At 43.2% G+C, this 27,184-nt stretch overlaps 1 protein-coding gene across 1 annotated transcript; it reads right to left on the reverse strand.

The window, feature by feature from the left end:
• Positions 1–280: 280 nt before the first annotated feature.
• EIF4EBP2 (eukaryotic translation initiation factor 4E binding protein 2) lies at positions 281–26,952 on the reverse strand. Its single transcript, XM_068981909.1, has 3 exons — positions 26,775–26,952; positions 7,675–7,860; positions 281–6,713 (listed from the first exon to the last, which is right to left on the reverse strand). Exons 1-3 carry the CDS (start codon positions 26,917–26,919, stop codon positions 6,682–6,684), a joined length of 363 nt encoding a protein of 120 aa, XP_068838010.1. The 5' UTR covers positions 26,920–26,952; the 3' UTR covers positions 281–6,681.
• Between the last annotated feature and the right edge of the window lie 232 nt (positions 26,953–27,184).

Raw genomic sequence — 27,184 nt, forward strand, 5'->3', positions numbered from 1 at the left:
GCAGGCCTAGTGAAGGGCCTTCTCGGGTACATCTGGCCCCAGCATGTACGTGTTCACTTCCAAGCTCCTTGGGGAAGGGACACATCACCTCCTGGCACATACAGGGCCAGATGGACAAAGGAAGTGCTTTGTAAAACGATGGAACTGAGACATCAAGTGGCCAACTGCCTTTGCCCATCTTCCTTATCAGCCAAGGTGCCCAAAATGTGTCAACAGGATTTCACCTGAAATTTAAAAAAACAAACAATTAAAACACCAAGTTGATACTCAAGATCTTTATTGATTCAACTGTAACAGCAACCGTTGGTGAAAATTTAATTTTTTCTGTAATTTCCAAACACTTGCTGGTTTGTAAGGACAGTTAGGAAAATCAGAAACGAAAACCTGACCATGGAGTCACACAGGGCTGCCTCAGGACTGCACGGTGCCCTCTGCTCTCCATCCACGCCACTGAGACGGACAGAGGGGAAAGGGGACACCCACATCGAGGGAGACGGAGGGAAGACCAAGGAGAGTGCTGGCAGTCTCCACTTTTCCACTCAGAATGGATAGAACCGGGCCACTGGTGGCACAAAGACAGGGAAGGGCATTTCATCTTAATATATAAAATATTTTAAAGATGCTTAAAGTGGACACCCGAACATGTGGGTGTCAGTTTACCCCTGGGTAGCAGAGGGTTTCCTCACCCAGGTGAGAAGAGATGGGTTCCATCTCCAGGTGAAGGAAAGGCACTGGCTCACAGTCTCCATGGACTGAGACAGACACCAGGAGCAGGACGCCTCACCACACAGCTCACTCAGCTCTAGTGTTCCTCCCCACCTCTCCTGGTTTCAAGTAAAAATGACCCTTGGCCTGGGCTTGGTTTTTTTTTTTAAAGATTAAGATGGGAAAGGAAAAGGGTACACTGCAGGCAAGAAGAGATACCCCGCTAGATTCACGCAATCTCAGGATGTCCAGAGATTTTGGTTTTAAGCACCGGCAAGAGCTCCCTTTGGAAATTTCAATGTGGCCAAATTTCAAGCATTGCAGCATCTCTCTGCCGGCCTCCCACTCGTTGGAAGGCGGCAGAGTGAAAGTTTAAATACCCCAAGAATGTGTTTCATCTCAGTACTATTTTCCATTCAGGATCCAGGCAGTATGGTCTGCCAGGGCTGCAGGCTGAAGGAGCAGAGAGACACCACAGATCATCTGAAAAGGGACTTGAAAGACTTCTCCTAAATCTAAGCTTTGCCAAAAGGTATCAACTTCCAGGCCCATCCAGAGAAAGAAATGTCAATTCCGCAGGGTGGGCAAGGTGACATGAACTGCTATCATTCCTTAGACCCCAGTCAGAAATGTCATGAGCTAGGCTCAGGGAAACTCCAACTCTCAACTGGGAAAACACGACTAGAACAAGAACTGTGCCTGGGGTGCAGGCATTCTAAATAACTGTGACCCAGCTGCCTCAAGATTTAATGTCATCTCTTATTTAAGGCTGGGAGGTAAAGAAGCTGGTGGTGGTAGGGATACCACTGTATGGTCACTATGCTCCCTGTGAAGTCCAGACAGAAACTGCCCTCCCAAGTAAACACTGCTTCTTTAAAACAGACACTAACCCCTCCTAGGTGCCATGCATAGGTAAGAGATTGGGTTTCGCAGATTAATAAATAGCTGCCCATGTGCATATAGTCCAGAGACATGCTAAGACGGGTAAGTTCTGACCCAGAGAGACAAGCACTGGGATACTGATACCTCAAGTCTCCAAGATGAGAACAGAAAAGGACTGTTTCTGGAATATTGCCGCCAATACAATGAGCACCTTACACCAGGTGCCTTGATGCAAAGCAGGCACTGGCTGAGCGACAGCCTCTGGGGTAAAGCCCATACATCTAGCAGGAAATGTCTGATCTGGGAAGTTGAGGTCTGAGAGATGCAAAGAGCTGGTAACCCAGACAGCAAAAATAAAGACCATCTATTTTGACTCCACCTTAAAATCAGAAGTAAAAAATTTCGTTTGAAGGTGCTTTAAAGACAAGTTCCTTACTTCTAGAAGTACCTTTTCTTCTTTTTTTAAATAGCTGCCTTAGCAGCATTGTTTATTCAAGTATACTCTAAAGCAAGCAGGACTATAGATAAGAAAATGCTGGGAAGTGTCAGAGTGTAAATCTAAAGAATTTGTATCCTTAACATGTCTGAAATCCCCAAAATCTTGGCATCGGTGCCAGGGACACAGAACAGACATTCACTAAAAATGTGCCAAACCGAGAAAGCTTCATCGAAGCTTCTCTCAAGGGTGAAGACAGGATTGGTTCTTTTTAAGAACCTGCTTCCATTAAGAAGCCCAGGGTGAGGCAGGTGTGCAGTTAACTTTTACTGGATGTAAAGATCAACCACAGACAGATATCTCTTATTCCCAGATGTCCTCCCCATTTACTGAGGTGGATTTTTGGGTGGGAGACCTGACCCCAGTCTGCTTTAGATGGCGTGGTTTGAGAGAGCAGGTGCCAAGCATCAACTGGTGGGGACCTGGCTTCTGGATACTATCAGCTTTGTTACTCTGAATCTGAATGGTTAGCTATTCTTCAGCCCAGTAACCCACCATCTAATTCATGTTTGCTCCCTTTGTTTGACAACCCCGACTGATCCATTTGAATGGCTCAACGAGAAGGATCCAATGCCCTTTGTCAATTCCTGGCTAAAGGAGAAAGCGAGCAAGCAGTATTGTCTTTTAGAGGTATCAAGTCAAGGACTTAAGCATCCTTGGGCCACTGGTAGTATACAACAGGAAAATGTTCAATAACCCTGGAAATTGCCATTTCTTGCCAAGTCTCTCAAAACTGGCAGATGGTTATGGACAGTCCATTTTTCATCTGTTTGTTGATGTACATCTTAGAGAACTATTCTCAGCAACAACACCTCTCTCAGTATAGCATCTAGTTTAAACCTAGCCCTTCTTGCTGATCTAGTTTCACCCTGTTGGGGGAGGGGTCGTGTTAAGGTATATCCACAAATTCTTTGACACTGCTCCATTCACTAGGTGGGGTATAACCCCAGTTCCCTTGAGTGTAGCTGGGCTTAGTGGCTTACTTCTAAGGAATGGGATAGGAAGGTATGATGATTTGCTTTCAAAGACTGACGTAAAAGGCACTGCAGATTCCTCCTTGCCCTCTCTGGGATCGTGTGCTCAGGCAACACCAACTGCCATGCTGTGAGGACACTCGTGCTGCCCTAGAGAGACCCACACAGGGAGAGACTGAGGCATCTTGCTCAGAGAGAGAGCCCAGTAGTGGATTCTCAAGGCCCAAGTGACTGCAGACCCTGCTGAAGTCCTGACTGCAACTTCCTATGGTGCCAATACCACCATGCTAAGCTGCTTCCCAGGTCCTAACCACAGAAACTGACAGATAATTGCTCTAAAAAGATTTTAAGTTTGGGGATAACCTGTTAAATAGCAATAGCTAACAAAGATGAAGGATAAAACCCTTGGCTTGGAAGCCTAATAGCTAGAAGCTGGCTTCTCTACACTGTGCTTTAGAGAACACAGTAGCTATTTACACAGGATTCGAGAGTGGTGAACTCAAGTCACCACACTATGAAGGAGGTAGAACCATGAGAATGCACATCTTCTGCTGGAATTTGGAGGGAGGAGGTCATTTCTCATTAAGATGGATTGTCCCCAGAAGTATAGAAACATGGTTTTCCCCTAAGGAGAAAAGTACAATTAATTAGTAAGATTTTAAGAACCGTCTCACTCACATGATACCCTAAGGGTGTTCCCTCTCCAGGAAAAGGCCCAGATAGATTAGGGCTTTAACTGTAGATGATTCCTTCCAAACACTCAGGAGGCTTCCCAGGTGGCTCAGTGGTAAAGAATCCACCTGCTAATGCAGAAGACGCAAGTGATGGGGGTTCAATCCCTGGGTCGGGAAGATCCCCTGCAGTGGGAAATGGCAACCCTCTCCAGTACTCTTGCCTGGGAAATCCCATGGATAGCGGAGTCTGGTGGGGTCACAAAGAGTCAGACATAACTGAGCTACTGAGCACACAAACACACCCAGGAGTAAACCACCTACTAGATTCTGGCATTTCCTGAAAAATGATTTTATGAGGCATGGCACATGCCTCTGTTGAAAGTTTATCTACTGCCTTGTGAGATTATCTTTAAAAGGTCGATTTATGGAGGCCAAGGTAAATCTAGGGGCCTCCAGGAAAGAACTGCACCAAGCGCTATGGAGATCCTAACAGAGATGCCTACAAGATGGGCAGCTGCTGTATTATATCGCTGATGCTTCCAAGACATACTAGAAATACAGCCTCTGATTAGGAGGCCAAGTGCAGACTCCTCAAGATAGCAACAAAGGGGATCATAGCGTCTTGAGACTACTCAAGCTGGTGTTTTAATTTCCCACTATTCAATGAGGGAGCCGAGTTTTCACACGCAGCAGTAAAGACCCAACAGGGCACGCACTCTGCTCACTGACAGACTGACTACTTGCTGTAGTGGAGTCACGTTCCAGGTGATGTGGAGAAGGAAAAGCTTCATTCCCAAAGAATCAAGCTCCCAGGGGACAATGAAGTCCTGTGCAAGCTTGTCATGCAAATTACCAACACACCTTAAGTTTTTCCAAGAGTAAGTATAGTGAAATCTGGAGTTTAATAAAAATCAGAACAGAGATACATTAAAAAAGCAAGAAATATTTTTCTGATCATCAATTCTTGAGACTGAAAGCATCTCCAAAACCGTGGAGATCCAGCTTATTCCTGAGACATCAACCATCACAAAAGGTTTCACTCTTTAAACAATTCACATTTTGTAGCAGAAAACAGAACAAAGTTCCTCAGACATCCTTCCTCTCTTCTAAAATGTATTTGCAAACAGGGTCTTTTCAGAGTTCAAAAGAAAAACAGCTTTCCATCTTAGCCAGTTGGCCTGGTACTCTCACCCTGGTATCTCATCTCTTAAAAAGATGGTTCGGAGCACCAAATCCAACCACAGATTCCCAGACACCAGGGGCTATTTTACTTGTCTTTCCGTGAGGGGAGTCACTCTCCCAGGATTCCCACGCCAGTCAACAGTCAGGACCACGGGGTGGGGAACGAAGCAGCAGAGGATAAAGGGAGAGAATGAGGCTACCATGAACAACCCAGGGAAGGCAGAATGGCCCAGTCTCACAGTCCACCCACTACGAACTCCAAACATGCACAGCCAACACTAGAGCGAGAGGAACAAGTTCATAAGGGACTGGGGGAGACAAGGGCTGGTGACATGGAACAGCAGACTCACCAAAGAACAGTTCTCACCTTCCTAACACCGGAAGATGTATACTTAAAAAGTTGCTGTTCAAAACTGTACTGAAAACTTATCTAAAAATAGGTCTGTACTCATCTTAAAAATAAAAGGTCACTCCTCAGATAAGAGGAGAGACAGATCTTATCAGATACCAACAGGTGAGGTATCTTGGATGTACATTTGAAAAATGGCCTGGCAGAGAAAAGGGAAGGAGGTAGGGAAAGACAGGGGAATTCAGAGTACCATGGGAAGGGCAAGAAAACAGAAGGAACACATTTTTAAGCCCATGCTTATCTATCTCAGCAGCCAAACAAAGCAGGTCCACAAAGGAAAAAAGTGTAGTTCTTTGTTAAGAACACTCTTAAAGTGTTTAACTTTAAACTCAACTTTAAACTCAGAAATCAGAGACAATAAATAGCACAATGCTCATTGGACTAAGAAAAAATGACTACTGAGCCTGGGTAAGGTACGCAAGTGGTTCAGTGTCTTCCGAGGTCATTCTTGGGTATCATCCTGCAGAGTATACTGTTAGGCCTTATCCAAAGTGCTTCTGTCCCGTGGAAGGGACCTGCTCAGGAACAGGAGAAACCACCTGGATAGCTCAGGGTACAAAAGGACCACAGGCAACAAGATGCAAGCAGGGAGGGATGTGAGAAGGGGAGCAAAGAACAACTGGTGACACAGGACTCCCTTCTGATGTAGAATTAGAAAATGTCTGCACAACTGTGCGAAGAGACGGAACGGGAAGATGAACTATAATACTAAAGACAGAATACATTCCTCCCAGAAGGAGGGGAAGTGGACCTCAAAACAGTGCCCCAGGGTAATGCTACTAGAGTTGTACAAACTGTGTACTCTCCCCAAGGACAAACACCGCAAAGTAAAAGGGAAAGCAGCTCTCTTCCTGTTTACCATTTCCCTCCAGTGGTTTTCAAGACACCCAAACCTAGGCTCTTGTAAGACTGAAACCTGGGCAGGACAGTGAGGAGAGAGAGTAAGAACAGGAATGATGCTGAACCCATCAAACCTCTGTATCACTTCCCCAGACTCCCCAGCCAGTCAGTTATTAGTAGGTTGATACTGGATTTGGGATTTAAAAAAAATGGGGGGCGGGGGAGGGGAACCAGAGTTTAACTGTTTTCCTCTATGGGCTGCTTAGTTCTACAGAAATATGTCAAGAGTCTTCAATCTAACTGTCTAACTGGGAAGGGGAACAGGAAACAGGGAGAAGAAATGGTCAGATGCAGCTTATCTTTGCATCCTTTGGCACAAGGGGAAGGAGGAGGGGGCGGAGACAGCAACGGGGATTGCTGGTACTGCCTCTTCTGTCTTTGCAGCGATGATCCTATCAGCCAAATCAGGTACACACGTGTATCAGTGTTGCTGCTTTTCTTCTGATCCTCGAAGGACAATCAGATGTCCATCTCAAACTGAGCATCATCCCCTGGTTAGAATGAAGAAAAGGAAAAGTTGGGCACAAAAAGGAAAAGCAAAACAATTTTAACTAACATTCTCTCTGCACAAGAGTCAAAAAAGAATCCGAATTGTCCCACTCTCTGTAGCCTCGAAACAACTATTCTGCTCTGCCTTGGCTGGTCTTTTCAATCTGGGGGGCAACGAAAGGGTGGCAGTCACATCACCCACGGGCAGGAGCAATTATGGGAAAACTTTCCAGGTTTCACTCTCCTTTGTCCGAGGTTGACCAAACAGGAGCTTCTAGAGAACTCCTGGCCATTTATCGAGTCAGCACACTCTTCTGGAAGCTCTGAACTTTTAGCCCTGCTCGGAATGACACTCTGTCCATCAAAAACTCCTTTGGAATTTGAGAAAGTAGAAAGTTGGCTCATGTACAAGGGCCATGGAGTGCAGCCCAAGGTGTGCTTCAGGAGCTGGCCATTTCCACAGACATGGACAGGACTTACTATTAATGCTAAACGTGTGTGTGAGTGTGCAGGGAGGGGGAGGGGTCTGTGTTTACTGAAAGAGGCTGTCCTGAAAATGGGGTGAAAAACAATACTGCTTTTCCCTATACCATAAAAAAGACATTCTCCTTATAAGAAGCAAGGTCTATCTCCTGAGGATGATGGACATGGGAGTTACTAAATTCTGCTTTGTGTGTGTGTGTTATCCCTAGTCCAACAAAGCCCAGGTTCAAGAAGTCATCTTTGGGATTTACCATCCCCTGATTTTGGATTCTTCCTCACCCCCACCCCTCTCCTAGATTAGATCTGGCTATGGTTTAGAACTCGGGTTTCCAGAACATCTCAGTAAGTCTTGGTGAGGGCAGTGGGGGAACCTCAGAGATGTATGACTGAACATCAGTTATAACTGAAGCATCACCATTTTTTTCAGACTGACTTGAATCCCAGGGCTATCTCTTGGTCCCTAACACCAGCATCTCTTACCAACTGCATGCTTCCTGTCATGATTGTTCAAGTTGTTCAAATTGTTGACTTCTACTTTGGAGTCTTCAATTAAGGTGCCGGGGCTGGTGACTCCTGGGATATTGGGCAGATGGCAGGGCGGGGTCTGAGCCATAGGAGAGTTGCGACGATCCAACAAAAACTTTCGATCATAAATGATTCGAGTTCCTGGAAAACAGCGTTTAAAGAAGATGAAAGTTTTATATCCTGTTTCAAATATAATTTTACACCAATGAAAGTAGAAAGTTATCATCCCTTTCTTTGCTTTGAAAAATAAGAACTAGTAACAGTTCAAAAAGGCAGCTGAAATTATGAAGAATGAATCATTCTGGAGAGCAGAAAACTTAGGTCAAGTTTGAATTATTTAGGATGGAAAGTTTTCTAATACAAATTTTACAACTTTTTACCACCTTAAACAGGGAACAATCCAACCCTTTCTCGATGAATCAGGGTGAGTATGAAATTCATTTATTATACTATGTTGTGACCTAGGAAGTCTCAGGGCCTATTCAGCTGATGATCTGTATTCTCCTTAGACCAAACAGGATTTAGAAAGCTGAGGCTGTGCTTGCGGCCCTCCCCACCAGTTTCCTTGTCTCCTCCCTCACTGTTTGGCTAAGAACCATCTTTTTCCATGTCTTAAGACAGTTTGGCTGCCATAATCAAATACCACACATGGAACTGGCTGTCTTACACAGAAATGTATTTCCTAACAGTTCTTGAGATTTCCAAGACAAAGACACTAGTTTAGTGTGTCTCTGCTGAGCGCTCTTTTCCAGACACGTTGACACCTTCCCACTGTGTCCTCTTATGAGGGAGAGGGAAGCAAGTGTCTCTTCTGCTGGGGTATTAATCCCACTGTGAGAGCCCCACCCTTAGGACTTCACCTGAACCTAATTACCTCCCAAGGCCCCATTCCTTGGAGAAGGAAATGGCAACCCACTCCGGCATTGCTGCCTGGAGAATCCTATAGACAGAGAAGCCTGGTGGGCTACAATCCATGGGATCACAGAGAGTCGGACACGACTGAAATGACTTAGCAAGCAAGCCCCATTTCTAAATATCACATTGTGGGGGTCAGTGTGTCAATATATGAATAGGGAGAGCACAACTCAATCTACAGGACATGCTTTACACTCATTCTAACTTAATGTGTCTAATCCGTGGGGTTTGGAAATTGGTGATCTGATACCAACACTACGTAAAATAAGAGCCAACAGGCTGGGAAGGAGCCTGATGGTTTTCCCATGATCTAAGGGAAGCAGCTTCAGTGGATGGATTTTGTTCTGTCACCAGCAACACCCCCCCGCCCTCCGCCCACCTTTTATTCATGGCTAGGTTTCAGAAGAGTGAGATTTTTACTGAGATGTTCTTACTAACATTCATGCTGCAAGTCAGAACAAGATTATTCTTACTTCTGTAGTATACTAAACTCAGAAACTCTTGGGGTGAGATGGTGAAAAAAGAGCACAGGATAAAAGCAAGCTTTCTATTTCTAAATTATAGATCAGCAACAGCATAAACATTAAAGCACTGTAAATGAACCAAGCAGAAAATAAGCAGTAGATTCAACCTGAACATGTCAGGTGTAACAGGAAGTCTGACAAACTCCTGTTACTACGCAGAGGCAATAAAAAATATTTTTTACTGCCTTGAGATATAATTCACGTACAACTCAAAGTGTATAATTCAATAGATTTTAGTATACTCCTGGAATGGTGCAACCATCCCCACAGTCTTTTTTTTTTTTTGGCTTTTGACTGCAACACATTGACTTGTGGTATCTTAGATCCTCAAACAGGAACTGAACCCAGGCCATAGCAGTGAAAAAGCCAAATCTAACTACTGGACCACTAGAGAATTCCCACCACAACCTTAGAACACTATAATCCTCTCCAAAAGATAACCCATATACATTGAGCAGCCCCTCCCCACTTTCCTCCACCCTCGGCAGCCTAGGCAACCAGTAATCTGTTTTCTGTCTCTATAGAGCTGCCTATGCTAGGCATTTCAGTTCAGTTCAGTTCAGTAGCACAGTCGTGTCCGACTCTTTGCGACCCCATGAATCGCAGCACGCCAGGCCTCCCTGTCCATCACCAACTCCCGGAGTTCACTCAGACTCACGTCCATTGAGTCAGTGATGCCAACGACCCAATCAAAAAATGGGCCAAAGAACTAAATAGACATTTCTCCAAAGAAGACATATGGATGGCTAACAAACACATGAAAAGATGCTCAACAGCACTCATTATTAGAGAAATGCAAATCAAAACCACAATGAGGTACCACTTCACACCAGTCAGAATGGCTGCGATCCAAAAGTCTGCAAACAATAAATGCTGGAGAGGGTGTGGAGAAAAGGGAACCCTCCTACACTGTTGGTGGGAATGCAAACTAGTACAGCCACCATGGAGAACAGTGTGGAGATTCCTTAAAAAATTGCAAATAGAACTACCTTATGACCCAGCAATCCCACTGCTGGGCATACACACCGAAGAAACCAGAATTGAAAGAGACAAGTGTACCCCAATGTTCATCGCAGCACTGTTTATAATAGCCAGGACATGGAAACAACCTAGATGTCCATCAGCAGATGAATGGATAAGAAAGCTGTGGTACATATACACAATGGAGTATTACTCAGCCGTTAAAAAGAATTCCTTTGAATCAGTTCTGATGAGATGGATGAAACTGGAGCCGATTATACAGAGTGAAGCAAGCCAGAAAGAAAAACACCAATACAGTATACTAACACATATATATGGAATTTAGAAAGATGGCAATGACGACCCTGTACGCAAGACAGTAAAAAAGACACAGATGTGTATAACGGACTTTTGGACTCAAAGGGAGAGGGAGAGGGTGGGGTGATTTGGGAGAATGGCATTGTAACAGGTATACTATCATGTAAGAATCAAATCGCCAGTCTATGTCTGAGGCAGGATACAGCATGCTTGGGCCTGGTGCACGGTGATGACCAGAGAGATGTTATGGGGAGGGAGGTGGGAGGGGGGTTCATGTTTGGGAACGCATGTACACCCGTGGCAGATTCATGTCAATGTATGGCAAAACCAATACAGTATTGTAAAGTAAAATAAAGTAAAAATAAAAATTTAAAAAAATAAATAAATAAAATAATGAGTTAACTACTGGGTGACTTTAGCAGCAGGTATTTTAGAAAATGCATGAGTTATCTACTAAACTTAGTGGCACTTTCACTGCAAATTTGTTTTTCAAATTCCAAGCAGAAGACTTTACTAAGAAAAAATTTAAAAAGAGTCAGTGATGCCATCCAGCCATCTCATCCTCGGTCGTCCCCTTCTCCTCCTGCCCCCAATCCCTCCCAGCATCAGAGTCTTTTTCAATGAGTCAACTCTTCGCAGGAGGTGGCATAGGTGCAATTATGTAATATGTGGCCTTCCGTGACTGCTCCTTTCACTTGCAGGTTTTTAGGATTCACTCATGTTTGGCATTTATCAGTACAGCTGATCCTTAAACAATGCAAGTTAGCACTTTTTCAGTTGTAAGTACTACAGCACTATACAGTCCGTGTTGGCTGAATCCATGGATGCCAAGGGCCAATGATACATAACCCGTGGATTAACCCCCATGTTGTTCAAGGATCAATTGTACTTAATTTATCTTTATTGACAAATAATGTTCTGTATTAATGTATATCACATTTTATCAATCTGTCCATTGAAGGACATCTGGGTTTTTTCCATTTTGAATAATGCTGCTGTAAACATTCATGTACAAGATTTTGTGTGAACTCCTGGGTATATAAGACTTCTGGGTATATATATTAGTTTCGGGTGTACAACAAAAAGACTCAGTTACATATACACATGTATAAAAGCTTCATATTCATAGATGATTCGGAAATATTTTCTCCTGTGAGGTGCCTTTTCAATTTTTTTCAAAGTTTTAAATTTTAATAAAGTTCAATTTATGTCTTTTTCTTTGGCTGCTTGTGATTTTGGTGTCATATCTCAGAAACTTGCCTAACCAAGGTCACAAAGATTTATGCCTGTGTTTTCTCCTAGGAGTTTTACAGCATTAGTGCTCACATTTAGGTCCTGGAGTCATGGGGTCCAACTCTGGTTTGTGTGTGTGGACATCCAGCTGCACCACCATAATTTGTTGAAAAGACTATTATTGGATATTTCCCATTTAAATGTCTTAGTATCCTCGTCAAAGATCAATTGGCTATAATTGCAAGGGTTTATTTCTGGGCTTCCATTGATCGATGTGTATCCTTATGACACTAATACACTCTCTAGATCTGTAACAACTTTTGAAACCAGGTGAGTCTCCTAACATTGTTTTTCTTTTTCAAGATTGCTTGAGGTTATTTTAGGTATCTTAAAGTTCCATATATGCATTTTAGGGTCAGCCTGTAAACTTCTGCAAAGAAGCCAGTGGGGATTTTGATGGGGACTGTACTTTGAATAGATAAATTTTGGGAGTAGTACCATCTTAACAATATTGAGTCTTCCAATCCATGAACATGGACCATCTATTTATATAGACATTAAAAGATAAATGTCTATCTTTATTTCAAGAATGTTAGTTATACAGTTCCCATAGTATAAGTTTCATGTCTTTTTTGGGTTAAATTTATACCTGTTTTATTATTTTTATGCTATTATAAGTGGAATTATTTTATTTCATTTTTGGATTGTTCATTGAAAGACACACAATTGGGTTTTGTATACCAATCTTGTATTCTGAAGCTTTACTAAACTCACTTATTAATTAACAGTTTTTTAGTGAATTTTTAAGTTACATTTGGTTTTAAATGGACACACAAAGTAAATAATTCAGAAGAGAAGCCATTCTGAAGAATTATGACTTTAATGATGCTGTTAATGTTCTCAAATATGGCCAGGGAAAATACGGATACAAAACCACAGTATTTCATGTGTTTGAATATTAGATCACTGGTAGCTAAAAAAATTGCTGCAGATATATGGCAAAAAGAAAGGAATCAACCCGTCAGTGACTAAGGATTCTATGGTGTAATTCAAAAGCATTTAATATTCAAAAAACCAAAACTATCAAAAGAAAAACATTAAGACTTGACTCTAAATAAAATGCTAGGGAAAAACCCTTTTTTCCCCTTTTTTGATACTGTGTTTACTGTGAAATTATATAAATTCCAGGACAATTAAAAACCTAAAATATTCAGGGTCTCTTAAAAATGTGCATGCATAGACACATCTTATGAAGCAAGAACTTCCACTAATTCAATCTCAACTGCCAGTCACATTTATGTTAGCCTAAATCAATGTCAACCAACGCATCCATAACTAACTCGAGAGAAGTTGACCGTAAATCTCTAATGGAAAGGTAGACATACCAGGGAAGTAGAGGCAGGACAGGCAGACAGTATAATCTCATACGCTGCTGCTTAGTTGCTTCAGTGGAGTCCGACTCTGTGCGATCCTATGGACTGCATGGCAGCCTGATGGGCTCCTCCATCCTTGGGATTCTTCAGGCAAGAACACTGGGGTGGGTTGCCATGCCCTCCTCCAGAGGGTCTTCCCCACCCAAGGATCAAACCCAGTCTCCTGCACTGCAGGCAGATTCTTTACTGTCGAGCCACCAGGGAAGCCCCATAATCTCATACGGTGGAGAGCTAAGACTGACAGACTGAGACACAGAGGTGTAACCAATTATAGAGCTTTAAAGGTAACTACCCAGGGTGTCCCTGGTGGCTCAGTGGTAAAGGGTCCACCTGCCAATGCAGAAAACATGGGTTCGATCTCCGATCTGGAAAGACCCCACATGCTGCAGGCCAAGTAATCTCATGTGCCACAAGAACTGAGCCTGTGCTCTAGAGCCCAGGAACCACAACTGAGCCCACATGCCTCAACTACTGAAGCCCGAGTGCCCCAGAGCCCATGCTCCACGATCAGAGACACCACTGCAAGGAGAAGCCCATGCACCACAACTAGAGAGCAGCCCCCACTTGCTGCAACTAGAGGAAGCCCACAAAGCAACGGAGACCCAGCACAGCCAAAAATACACAACAATAAAGGTAACCACTCGGAAGAACCAAAAACAATACAACAATTTATAGACACTGGCAAATGGAGAGGGGGGAGGAAATAATAAGTACAGAAAGTAATGAAAGTGTCCCGTATCCCTCATTTTCATAACAGGGAGTCAACAGTATCCTCTAATGTTAAGAAATCAAGAAATTGTGGTATTAATACATATTATTTATAGCAACAGTGGCTAACCAGTAAAATCACTACAAACAGGAACTGTAAAAGCAGCAGTCTACTGGCATTTTGCTTTGCATTTCAGGTGCCTCTGTTCAGTTTTCCTTTTTCTATTTTGTTTTTAAAACATGCATATTTTAGCCTTCATGTTTGGATTTCAAAACAAATAGGAATCTTTAGATCTAGGTTAACATTAGATATCTACACACATTCTTCATTCCTTGGTGACAAGTTATTCGGATAAATCTAGTACCCTGACCTAGCATTTTCTAAATGCTGACATTACTAGGAAAACATGAGAGTAAAATTGAGTCCTTTTGATAGAGAACAGAGAGTAAGGAGAAAAAGCTTCTACTTTTTGATCTAAAAATTAGTGATTTTCAAATGGCAAGGAAAAAGAGGCAAATAAATGAGAGCCAAAATTATGCCTGCCAAGATGGTTAGTACAGAAAAAAGGTCATTCAAGTCTAAGGGCCTCTTTCAAGACCAAGAAGCTTAGTTTAAATGATTATCAATCCATAATTAAGCTATATACACTCAAGAAATTGTATAACCTGATACAAAACTGCCTAGACAAAGTTCCCTGTAATATAGTTAACTGACAAGGGTAGTAGTTACTATACTTTCACAGAGCCCAGACCATAGAACTGTTTAAGGCGGCTTCCAGAACTGGAATTAAGCAGCCACTCGTGCAAATAAACATCTCAGAATAAGAAACCATTAAGTAATTTGCCCACTTGAACAGGTGGTGACAAAACCCTCCAAGAAGGATGAGATTAACCTGTGCCTTCCCAACAACATCCCAGGCAAGAAGGGAGAATGTGGAGTCAAACAGGGCTTCTCTCAGGGGACTTTCCTCATCAAGGAGGAAAATTGTTTCTCATAAAACAGTAGTGGACTCCCCGCTATGATCATTACGCCAGAGCTGAGTCAGATGCCCACCATTCCAAACACTGGGGAAGCCATAGTGTAGTCAGGGTATATTTTCTGGGGCTTGGCACACTACTACTTTTAAAATAATGAGGAAATCCGGGGTAACATGAAAGAAGAGAGAACAGCTGTTGGGCTGGAAATCAATACTGTCAGTCACATCCATATTTAATATTTACCTAAATTTAAATCCTCATTTTCCATAGTAGAAAACTATTAGTATCTAAAACTGAGAAATAGCATTAAACCATGTTATTCAGAAATCCAGAGGTAAATGCTAGAAGAAATAGCTGAAAGAGTTTAAAATGGTTTCTCCAGGAATGGAACTAGAGATGAGATGGGACGTGAGACTGTTGTTTTTTGTTATTAGCCTAATAATACTATATGCAGAGTACATCATGAGAAACGCTGGGCTGGAGGAAGCACAAGCTGGAATCAAGATTGCTGGGAGAAATAGCAATAACCTCAGATAAGCAGGTAACACCACCCTTTGGGCAGAAAGTAAAGAACTAAAGAGCCTCCTGATGAAAGTGAAAGAGGAGAGTGAAAAAGTTGGCTTAAAGCTCAACGTTCAGAAAACGAAGATCATGGCACCTGGTCCCATCAGTTCAGTTCAGTTCAGTCGCTCAGTCGTGTCCGACTCTTTATGACCCCATGAATCGCAGCACGCCAGGCCTCCCTGTTCATCACCAACTCCCAGAGTTCACTCAGACTCACACCCATCGAGTCCGCGATGCCATCCAGCCATCGCATCCTCGGTCGTCCCCTTCTCCTCCTGCCCACAATCCCTCCCAGCATCAGTCTTTCCAATGAGTCAACTCTTTGCATGAGGTGGCCAAAGTACTGGAGTTTCAGCTTTAGCATCATTCCTTCCAAAGAAATCCCAGGGTTGATCTCTTCCAGAATGGACTGGTTGGATCTCCTTGCAGTCCAAGCGACTCTCAAGAGTCTTCTCCAACACCACAGTTCAAAAGCATCAATTCTTCGGCGCTCAGCCTTCTTCACAGTCCAACTCTCACATCCATACATAACCACAGGAAAAACCATAGCCTTGACTAGACGGACCTTAGTCGGCAAAGTAACCTCTCTGCTTTTGAATATACTATCTAGGTTGGTCGTAACTTTTCTTCCAAGGAGTAAGCGTCTTTTAATTTCATGGCTGCAGTCACCATCTGCAGTGATTTTGGAGCCCAAAAAAATAAAGTCTGACACTGTTTCCACTGTTTTCCCATCTATTTCCCATGAAGTGATGGGACCGGATGCCATGATCTTCGTTTTTTGAATGTTGAGCTTTAAGCCAACTTTTTCACTCTCCTGTTTCAGTTTCATCAAGAGGCTTTTTAGCTCCTCTTCACTTTCTGCCATAAGGGTGGTGTCATCTGCATATCTGAGGTTATTGATATTTCTCCCGGCAATCTTGATTCCAGCTTGTGTTTCTTCCAGTCCAGCGTTTCTCATGATGTACTCTGCACAGAAGTTAAATAAGCAGGGTGACAATATACAGCCTTGACGTACTCCTTTTCCTATTTGGAACCAGTCTGTTGTTCCATGTCCAGTTCTAACTGTTGCTTCTTGACCTGCATACAGATTTCTCAAGAGGCAGATCAGGTGGTCTGGTATTTCCATCTCTTTCAGAATTTTCCATAGTTTATTGTGATCCACACAGTCAAAGGCTTTGCCATAGTCAATAAAGCAGAAATAGATGTTTTTCTGGAACTCTCTTGCTTTTTCCATGATCCAGCGGATGTTGGCAATTTGATCTCTGGTTCCTCTGCCTTTTCTAAAACCAGCTTGAACATCAGGGAGTTCACAGTTCACGTACTGCTGAAGCCTGGCTTGGAGAATTTTGAGCATTACTTTACTAGCATGTGAGATGATCATTTCATGGCAAATAGATAGGGAAACAGTAGAAACACTTTATTTTGGGGGGCTCCAAAATTACTGCAGATGGTGACTGCAGCCATGAAATTAAAAGACTCTTATGCCTTGGAAGAAAAGCTGTGACCAACCTAGACAGCATATTAAAAAGCAGAGACATTACTTTGTCAACAAAGATCCATCTAGTTAAGGCTATGGTTTTTCCAGTAGTCACGTATGGATGTGAGTTGGACTATGAAGTGCCGAAGAATTCATGCTTTTGAACTGTGGTGCTGGAGAAGACTCTTGAGAGTCCCTTGGACTGCAAGGAGGTCCAACCGGCCCATCCTAAAGGAACTCAGTCCTGAATATTCATTGGAAGGACTGATGTTGAAGCTGAAACTCCAATACTTTGGCCACCTGATGCGAACAACTGACTCACTAGAAAAGACCCTGATGCTGGGAAAGACTGAAGGCATGAGAAGGGGATGACAGAGGATGAGATGGTTGGATGGCATCACCAACTCAATGGACATGAGTTTGAGTAAACTTCAGAGTTGGTGTTGGACAAGGAGGCCTGGTGTGCTGCAGTCCATGTGGTCGCAAAGAGTTGGACACGACTCAGCAATTGAAGTGACTAACAACACTATATGACTTTTAAACTTTACTTTCATAGGTAGAAAAACAACAGGGTGACTGCATGAATACTGAAGGCATTTTGCTAAGTCAGTCAGTCACAAGTCAGTCACAAAAGATCAGTATCTTTTGATCCCGTGTATATGAGGTACCTGGACTAGTCGAATTCACAGAAAGTAGTATGATGGTTGCCAGTGGCTGGAGGTAAGCAAGTAATAGGGAGTTACTGTCTAGTGAGTATAAAGTTTCAGTTTGGGAAGAAGAAAAAAGTCCTGGAGATGGATGGTGGTGATAGCTGCACGACAATGTGAATGTACTTACTGCCATGGAACTGTATAGTTAAACATGGTTAAAATGTAAATTTTATGTTACTTACACATAAGAAATATACATGCTTTCAGACTTCTAGGCCTCAGAAACACAAGAAAATAAATTTGTTTAAAGCCTCCCCACACACAATTATCTTTTTAATACTAAGAGAAAGTGTTTTAGAAATAAAAAGCAAACCCCATTATAAGCAATTGGGGGTGGTGAGTGACTCAAAAAAGTATTTGTAACTATTTATATATGTGTGTGTGTGTGTGTGTGTGTGTGTATATAAAACAGACTAACTCTGGAGCCATGAGGAAATCTAGAAATTTAAAAAACAACAAAGCACTTGGGAAGTAACCTCAGTATTCCATTAGGAATTTTTACCATCCTCCATCTATGCCTCACATAAAGGCTCACCAAGAGATCAGAAACAGACACAAGCTGAACAAGCAGCAGAAGTGCATATGTGCTACGTCTCTCACCCATGTCCAACTCCCCACAACCCCATGGACTGTAGCATGCCAGGCTCCCTTGTCCATGGGTTTCTCCAGGCAAGAATACTGGAGTGGACTGCCATTCCCTTCTCCGAACAAGCAACAAGTGTTTCCAAAACACTCAGAAAGGTAGTCTGCCTCTTTCCCTCTCCCCACCTCCATCCCAATAGTAAGAAGAGAACATAAGAAGTGAAAAATGCAGAAAGGACTTACAAAGACAGTGGTTTTCTCTGTTTTTTATTCTACCAGCTTAGGAGGGTAATTAACAAGGTCTGTGTTTCACTATGTTAGAAAACATTTTAAATGCATTTCAGTTTTAAACATCTGTTCTTCATGGAGGCTCTGGATGGAACAGACTCCTAAAAGCTCTCTGCCAGATAACCCAGAGGAGGGTAAAAGGTGCCTGACCCAGTATCCTCCAGGGAGGCTGATAGTGGCCAAATCACATTCAGTGTGTACAATCATCAAATCTCTAAAGTGCTAATAAAACCAAGAGAGAGACAATTTTTACATCAGCAAAAGGCACAATTAGAGCCCGAGGATATTATAACTTAGTATGGATAAATAATTATGGCAAATGGAAGACATCCAAGGTTTGTGAAAAGTCAATTCTACTGTCCTTTGAGTTAACTGCAATTCTCATAACCAGGAGCAAAGATTTCCAAGACATTAATTCAAAGGATGGTTCCCTACCCAATCACACAGGACTCTGCAAGAGTAGAACATACACACCCAGGCTGAAAGGGAAATTGATAATGACCATGCTCCTATTCAGAAGGTTCTGTGTTAGAACAGGCCTTAGACAGCATCTGGTGGAAGCCTGTCATTTTACAGATGGAGAAAACAACATTCAAGGATCACACAGTGAGTGACACAGGAGTCAGGAGACCAACACAAATAAGCAAGGCAGCCTAAGCAAATCTGCCTTTCTTGAGTCTGGCCACAAAATGATTTGAAACAAATGACTTTTTAAGTTAGTACCAGGTACAAAGTGGTATATAAAACCACAAATTAATCTAAAATAAATGCCAACTGATTTTAAGACTATCAAAATAAAGTATGTCAAATATGTCCACATCTGTTTGGGTTTGAATACTTGTCTTGAAATAAATCTTCTTCACAATAACTACCTGGTTCTGGTTCCAGGAAAATGCTGGTTGGATGCGCCAGACTGTTGACAGCAATCTGCATCAATTCTTTGGATTAGATTTCACACATGTTGTGGTTCAGCCTCTGTAATGCTAATAATTAATGAGGGCTCACTGCTTTGGTATGGGGAGAGCACTCAGATTCAAGCCTGGCCTTCATTCCCACTTCTTGTTTTCCTCCCAGTTCACTCCTCTTGGGCACTTAAAAAAATAAAAATAAAAACAATGCAAAATACATATCTACCAACATCTTCTACTTACAGTAAGGAATCTGAACTCATCAATAAACTTCGTAAGAGGCAAACGCCTACTGAACATCACTGGTCTAGGTCACTTTATTTATGTGCTGCCTCTTCATTACGGTTCGAGGAACTTATCAGACCAGAGAGTGGTTTCATTTCAATGTAAAAGCAGCCCAACTCTAACATAAACATTCGCTGGTGATGAGATGAGCACCTCTCTGAGGCCCAAAGCATTAATTATAACATCTTAAAAATGAATCACAAGCCTAGCAAACTTTTGATAGGTTCCTCTTAGAATGGACTTCCCAGGTGGTGCAGTGGAAAAGCATCCACCTGCCATGCAGGAGACATGGGTTTGGTCCCTGGGTCGGGAAGATCCCGTGGAGTACAAAATGGCAACCCACTCCAGTATTCTTGCCCGGCAAATCCCATGGATAGGAGCCTGGCCTTGGAACCTAGGGAGCAATCAATGGTCTATCTTTACCAGTCCTCACCTGCTATAAACATCAGGCCATTTCTTTAAAAAATTAAAATTGAATGAGGTATTACACTGATACTAAAACCAAAGATACCACAAGAAGAATCGACAAGTATCTCTTAGGAATATAGATGCAAAAATCCTCAACCAAATATTAGCAAACAGAATTCAGCAACATATAAAAAGGATTATATACCACAATTAATGGTACTTACTCCAGGAATGAGAGGTTGGTTCAATATCTGAAAATAATTAACATGATACATCATAGCAACAGAATAAAAAACAAAAATCATAGGATCATTACAAAAGATACAACAGAAAAAACTGCCTTTGATAAAATTCAACATCCTTTCATAATAAAAATAATCAACAAACTAGGAATAATAGGGAACTTCCTGAACCTGATAAAGAGCATCGATGAAAAACCACAGCTACCATTTTACCTAATGATAAGAGACTGGAGGTTTTCCCCTAATACCAAGCACAGGTCAATGGTATCTGTTCTCATTCTCTTGCCATGTTTGTTCAACACTGTACTGAAGGTTCCAGTTCTAGCCAGGGCAATTAGGCAAGAAAACAAACAAAAAAGGTACCTAGATCAATGAGGAAGAAGTAAAACTATCTTTATGCACAGATGACTGTGGTCTTGTATACAGACAATACCAAGGAATCTATAAAATTTGCATTTTCCAGTTACTGATTCTTGTTTATTAAGCATTTTACTTTTTAAAAGAACTCAATGACATGAACAGCTTTAGTTCATCAGGGCATTTGTCCTCAAGATCTAAAAGACCATTTATTTAGACATAAATACTCACAAATTTCTGAGCTTTTGGCTTCAAACTGTGGCCTGAGAACCAGGTGAAAAGGGCCTTTAAAAACTAGTCCTGTATCACATAAATCAAAGCAAGATCCTCTATGAACCACCTCCAGGGTAACAGAAATAATAAAAACAAAAGTAAACAAGTGGGACCTGACTAAACCTAAAAGCTTTTGCACAGCAAAGGAAACTATAAGCAAGGTGAAAAGACAACCCTCAGAACGGAAGAAAATAACAGCAAATGAAACAACTGACAAAGGATTAATTTCCAAAATATAAAGCAGCTCATAAAACTCAATGCCAGAAAAACAAACAACCCAATCAGAAAGTGGGGAAAAGACCTAAACAGACGTTTCTCCAAAGAAGACTTACAGATGGCTAACAAACATGAAAAGATGCTCAACATTGCTGATTATTAGAGAAATGCGAATCAAAACCACAATGAGGTATCACCTCACACCGGTCAGAATGGCCATCATCAAAAAGTCTACAAACAAGAAATGCTGGAGAGGGTGTGGAGAAAAGGGAACGCTCTTGCACTGTTGGTGGGAATGTAAATTGATACAGCCACTATGGAAGATAGTAGGGAGACTCCTTTAAAAACTAGGAATAAAACCACCATATGACCCAGCAATCCCACTTCTAGGCATGTACCTGAGGAAACCACAATTGAAAAAGACACATGTATCCCATTGTTCACTGCAGCACTAGTTACAATAGCCAGAACATGGAAGCAACCTAGATGTCCATCGACAGATGAATGGATAAAGCAGTTGTGGTACATACACACAATGGAAACATTGCTAAGTCACTTCAGTCGTGTCCGACTCTGTGCGACCCCATAGACGGCAGCCCACCAGGCTCCCCTGTCCTACTCAGCCATAAAATGGAACCCGTTTTGAGTCAGTTCTGATGAGGTGGATGAACCTAGAACCTATTATACAGAGTGACGTAAGTCAGAAACAGAAATATCGTATTCTAACGCACATTCACGGAATCTAGAAAAATAGTACTCAAGAATTTTTCAGGGCAGCAATGGAGAAACAGACACAGAGAATAGACTTCTAGTCATGTGGAGAGGGGAGGAAAGGATGAGCTATATGGGAAGAGTTTACATTACCATATGTAAAATAGATAGCCCACAGGAATTTGCTGTAAGGCTCAGGAAACTCAAACAGGGGCTCTATCAACCTAGAGGGGTGGGATGGGGCGGGAGATGGGAGGGAGCTTCAAAAGGGAAGGGATATATGTATACCTATGGCTGATTCATGCTGAGGTTTGACAGAAAACAACAAAGTTCTGTAAAGCAATTATCCAATTGCTTTCTTCTTTCCAACCAGGTGAACTAGTTTTCCCACGTTAACTTTACCGTCTTATCAGCAAATCTTACTTTTTTTCATCACATCACAGTCTTTACTGCTGATTGGCAGTGAAGAATCTCTGATATTCATTACTGTAGCTATTTGAGTTCCCAAAATTATTTTGGCTGAGTCCATATAAAAACAAAATCTGACAGTCCTTAGTTATTGATTATGACATGTCCACATACCAAAATATTTTTTGTCCATACAAATCCATGAAGCCTGAATTTTACTCAAGACAGAATATCAAAAAATTGAAAGGACATGATCTGCAACTCTTTACACACACACACATGTAGTCAAGCCTACAGTTGTCTCCAAACCATGCAAGACCCCTCCCATAAAATCATTTTTAAGACATCAGTCCTCACAAAGTCCTTGCAGAACGCTAGCAGTGCCAGCTTACAGATGCACGTTTCACCCGTAGGCCTTGGGAGAGCAGAAGGGAGTTGCGCACTACCAGCCTGGATGATCTCCGTCTTCCCTCATCAGGTTGTGTCTCACCTGGAGCAGGCAGAGGCGCTCCGCTCCACACAATACACTGCTGCCCGCCCTGCGGCCGAGGGCTGCTGCCTTCCCGGGCAATCTCTCATTGGCAAACACGAACCCAGCACAAATGTGCACCCACCGCAAAACTGAGCTACATCTTCTGGTACACACTTTGGTGGCTGACGAATGAGACTAAAGCCAAATCTCCTCTGGAATGACAACACATGTTAATTTTTGTTACTCTGAGGTAAGTAAATGCCATCTTCCTTGAACACAAGGCAAAGTGACTGAACAACTTTCAACATGTTTTTCATGCACTTCAGTTAAAAACGGAAACTACAGAGCCAAACAAGTACATTTGCTGGTTCAGAAATTTTTGGCTAGAATAAACTCAGGTCACTGTATTAGAAACTTTATAACAGTGAGAAACTGGCCTTCCTTCCCCATATCTACAGAGCTCTATTCACTTCTCCCAACCAAGGAACTAGATTAACACTCAGGACTCTCCCCAAATACTCTTTATTATGGCTCACACCAAGCGGATTCCTTTTCCTTCTTCCTGTCTTCTCCTTTATCCCCAGACCCTTCCAATGGCCTTCAGGGAACCAACCAATTAGAGCAACTCTTCAGCTGGCAGACAGGATGCGCAAGGGGGTGAACAAGATTTCAGACTAACAGTTCCCTCTGGCGCTCGTTATGGCAACAGCATACTTTTCCACAGCTGAGGAGGATGTTACGCAGGAAAAGTAAGGCAAGAAAGGCTCAGAGGTCTCTTTGTTCATTCCCCAGAGCACAACCCTCTCAACAAGGAGACAGTTCAAAACTCATTAAAAAAAATAAATAAATAATAAGGTAGCAAAAAGTATCACATTATCTGGCATTCCAGAGGTAGAAGAGTCTTCTTAAATGTTTGCAAACTTCCTTTCCTAGGAAAATGTGCATCTTAAGACAGCAGAGGAAAAACCTGGAATAGGAATGAGGACACTAAGTTTGAGACTACCAACTGACATTAATTAGCTGTATCACACTAACAAGTTACTCAATTTCTCTCAATTATAGAAGGAAAGCATTAGGTCCTTTCCAGCTAACCAGACTGTTACGAAAGTGAAGCAGACTGTAATAACTTTACCTTTCATTGAGGCTAGAAGCAGCTTCTCAAAGGATGAGCCAAATGTCATCCCTATTCCTCCAGAGGCAGATAAAACAAAACAAAAACCCAAGGACGTTTTGTTTTGAACTTGGTCAAAAATTTTGTTCTTCCTTAATAATGAGAAAAGGGTACGCTTCTAAAAATATGAGAAATGTAAGAGGTTACAGAAAGTTTTCATTTCCCAACTCTCATTTTCCAACCACAGAAGGCAATTTTGAGAAGTCTTTTCAAGGGTAAGCTGTATCCTCTGTGGGGAGATGGCAAGTTCATCATGTTGTCAACGTCTCTGCCCAGTTTGATCATACAGGGCATTCAGCACATCAGCGGTTATCTAGAATGCTCTGACCTGTGTATGACACGCTAGAAGCTTGAGACAGGAAATTCTAATCCCCTTCCTACTAAATAGAGATTTCCAATACAAGCCTACTATCACTTTCTAAATGTTTTCAAGGCTGAAATATGTAACTTAGCACTTGACTCTGTAAGTTTTTCATTTCAGAACTAAAAAGCTTTTCTGCCACCAAGATTTTAAGACCACTGAGTGAAGACTGCATTTCCTACTTTTGTCTGTGCTCCCCTTTTGTGCAAAGCACTGCCCTGGACCCACATAACTCACTGAAGATACATACCTAACCACATCAATTCAGGTGCCTAAAGGTGACCAATAACCATGATTCAGGGAAAGAAAATTACATAGAAGAGAGGGAAATGTAACAAAAGAAATGAACAAATCATCAGAAAATTGGAAATTTTCCAAAGGGAGGGGGAATTAAACCAGTAAGTACTGCATATCTAGGTGGCACTGAGGTAACTGCTATAAAACAGTGTTTAAATCCAACCACAACAGTGCTGTATCTTATAAACATATTAGGTAGGTCTTTGTGTTAAAAATTTAAAGATCACAATGTGCTCTACTAATAAATAACAGCTCTGTGTAACAGAGGAGCTAAGATGTAAGTATTTAAATCTGCAATCAAAAAGCAGAAACCATCTGGAGACAGGGTTAAGTGATATTTGAGAAAGCAGATGAGGATTATGTATGTAGGGAGGAAGGATAAATGATTCAGTATTTCCGGCAGAATCTTTCCCAAACACTGTAGGAACTAATTCAGACTATCAGATAGGCTTGTATCTTTAAGGCACACTTAAAGACTATGCCCTTACTTTAAAACCATAGAAGCTTGGGTGTTTCAAATATGCCTAAAGGTGCCCCTGAGGTTTTTCCCTCAGAGGAATAATGATTAATATACAGCTAAAAGTTTAGTTCCTTCCGCAAATAATTATCTGCTACTATGACATTGGTTCTAAACTGCTGGAAGCACAGGCATTACAGAATTCACAAGGAATTCTGGAAGAAGTTATAAATTTCTTTCCATCACCTCGGAAAACAATATCCATTTCTTAAACGCTGTCAGTTCAAGTTCAAGACAACCTATGGAGAGCAGATCCTGGTTTGCCAAATCTTTCACGATTAAAAGGCGAGAAGATTTCAGCATGCTCAGAGGCTGGCCTTGACCCGATGAGGTCAGGAGGGAGGTTTCTCCAATGAGGTAAGCCACCTCACTAGAAACTCCACTGTTCCACAAAGTTAAAACTTCCTTAAGCCCAGTTCTCCACATGTATCAATGAACGTCTCCGGCCTGGATCATTTGAAAGTATTCCAAGGCAGCCATGCCACCCCTAGAGTCGCCTGGGTGGATTCCTCTGTAGAGCTCTCTCCACAGATTTCTTATTCCTTGTTTGCAAGATCTTCTTACTCTACCGTCTTGATATTGTGCAATGATTAAAAAATGGCCCAGGCCTAACAGCAAGGGATTGGTTGGAGCTCAACTGGTGAGCCCAGCCCACAGGAACCAAGCTAGCAATCCCGTAGACAGCAAGGGCTGCCAGCAAAGTCCCAACCCTCTAGCCAGAGGCCACCATCAAAAAGCTAAGTAACCAAGTTAAAAACGAAGCACCATTCCCCTCACGAGGTCCCTCAAGATCGCTCTCCAGTCTTCTCCCTCTGGAGAAAGCCCAGTCAGGGGACAGGCAACCTTTGAGCTCCCTTTTCCCGTGACCAATTAATTCCATGCTCTTTACCTCTACCCCAGTGTTCTTCCTTGTAAACAGTCTTGGTCGCACTATGAAAAGCAGTGCTCAGTGACCCCGTTCTGCACGGCCCCTTCCCCCGGATGAAGCAGTCCCGCCGGGGAGGGTCCAGTCTTCCACCTACCTCCACAGGCGTCGCCGCCAAAACTCTACCCTCAAGGCTGCCAGCGCTCCTTTCCCTGGGCTATTACTTGAGCATGATTTTATCACTTCTCCGCCAGCCTGGGGACTCCCCCCACCCGTGGGGCCTCGTCCAGCGAAGTAAACAATGCTGTCAAAGCAGGATAACACTGGGCGAGGCTTCCAAACTCCGCATTCCAGCCTCCCCCCTTCTGGAGTTCTAGAAGCAGCAAAACAAGTCATCGTAGGGCCCCAACTTCCTTTCTAAAAAGGCCGGGAGACAGCTCCAAAATCAAGCTTCAGTGTGCACAAAGACACTATACGTAAGAGGCACAGGGAATGCGGGGCGAGTGCAAAGCCAAGTGTAGACGAATTTGCCCTAGAGTAGGGGCGGGGAAAGGAGAAAACTGGGTCGAGTGCGTAAACCTGCCACGAAGCGGGAACAGGGGCTTTTTTTTCACGAGAGGAGAGCCAGCCACGTTCCCAGAGTGGGCACGCACTAAACAGAGTTGCGGGAGAGAGAACGCGAAGTTAAGGTTCTCGAAAGCAGTCTCAAGGGGGTTTCGGGGGAAGCCCCAAGAAAGGGGCTTTGGTGGAGCCGGGGTGGCCCGAGCGGCCCAGAGTGGATACGGCCTGAGTTAAAGGACCGTGGCGGGAAAGTGCGGGGACACCGCGGAGGTTAGCGCGGGCGCGCTCGGGCCGCGCGGGCGCCGACGCTCACCTCCCGGTGTGGTGGAGAAGAGCGTCCCCCCGGGCGTGGTGCAACAGTCATGAGGTAGCTGCGCGGCGTCGCTGATGGGCACGGTGCGGGTGGGGATGGCGCGGCTCTGGCTGGGCTGGTGGCCGCTGCCGGCGGACGAGGACATGGCTCTGGGCGCGGGCTCTCGGGCTTTGTCCGGCGGGCGGGCAGGCGGGCGGCGGCGGCGGCTGAGGGCCCGGGCTACTCCAGCTGCTCAGGCGGGCTGAAGGGCGGGCGGGGCTAGGCGCGCTCCGCTCGCTCCTCGCTCGCTTCCTCTGGCTCCCTCGTCCCGCTCCGCTCCCGCCGCCGCCCTCTCAGCCGCCGCCGCCGCCGCCGCCCTATCCTCCGGCCTCCGCCAGCAGCCTCAGCAGCAGGAGCAGCGGCAGCAGCGG

This window comes from Capricornis sumatraensis, chromosome 10, assembly GCF_032405125.1.
Source record: "Capricornis sumatraensis isolate serow.1 chromosome 10, serow.2, whole genome shotgun sequence".
NCBI classification, from domain to species: Eukaryota; Metazoa; Chordata; class Mammalia; order Artiodactyla; family Bovidae; genus Capricornis; species Capricornis sumatraensis.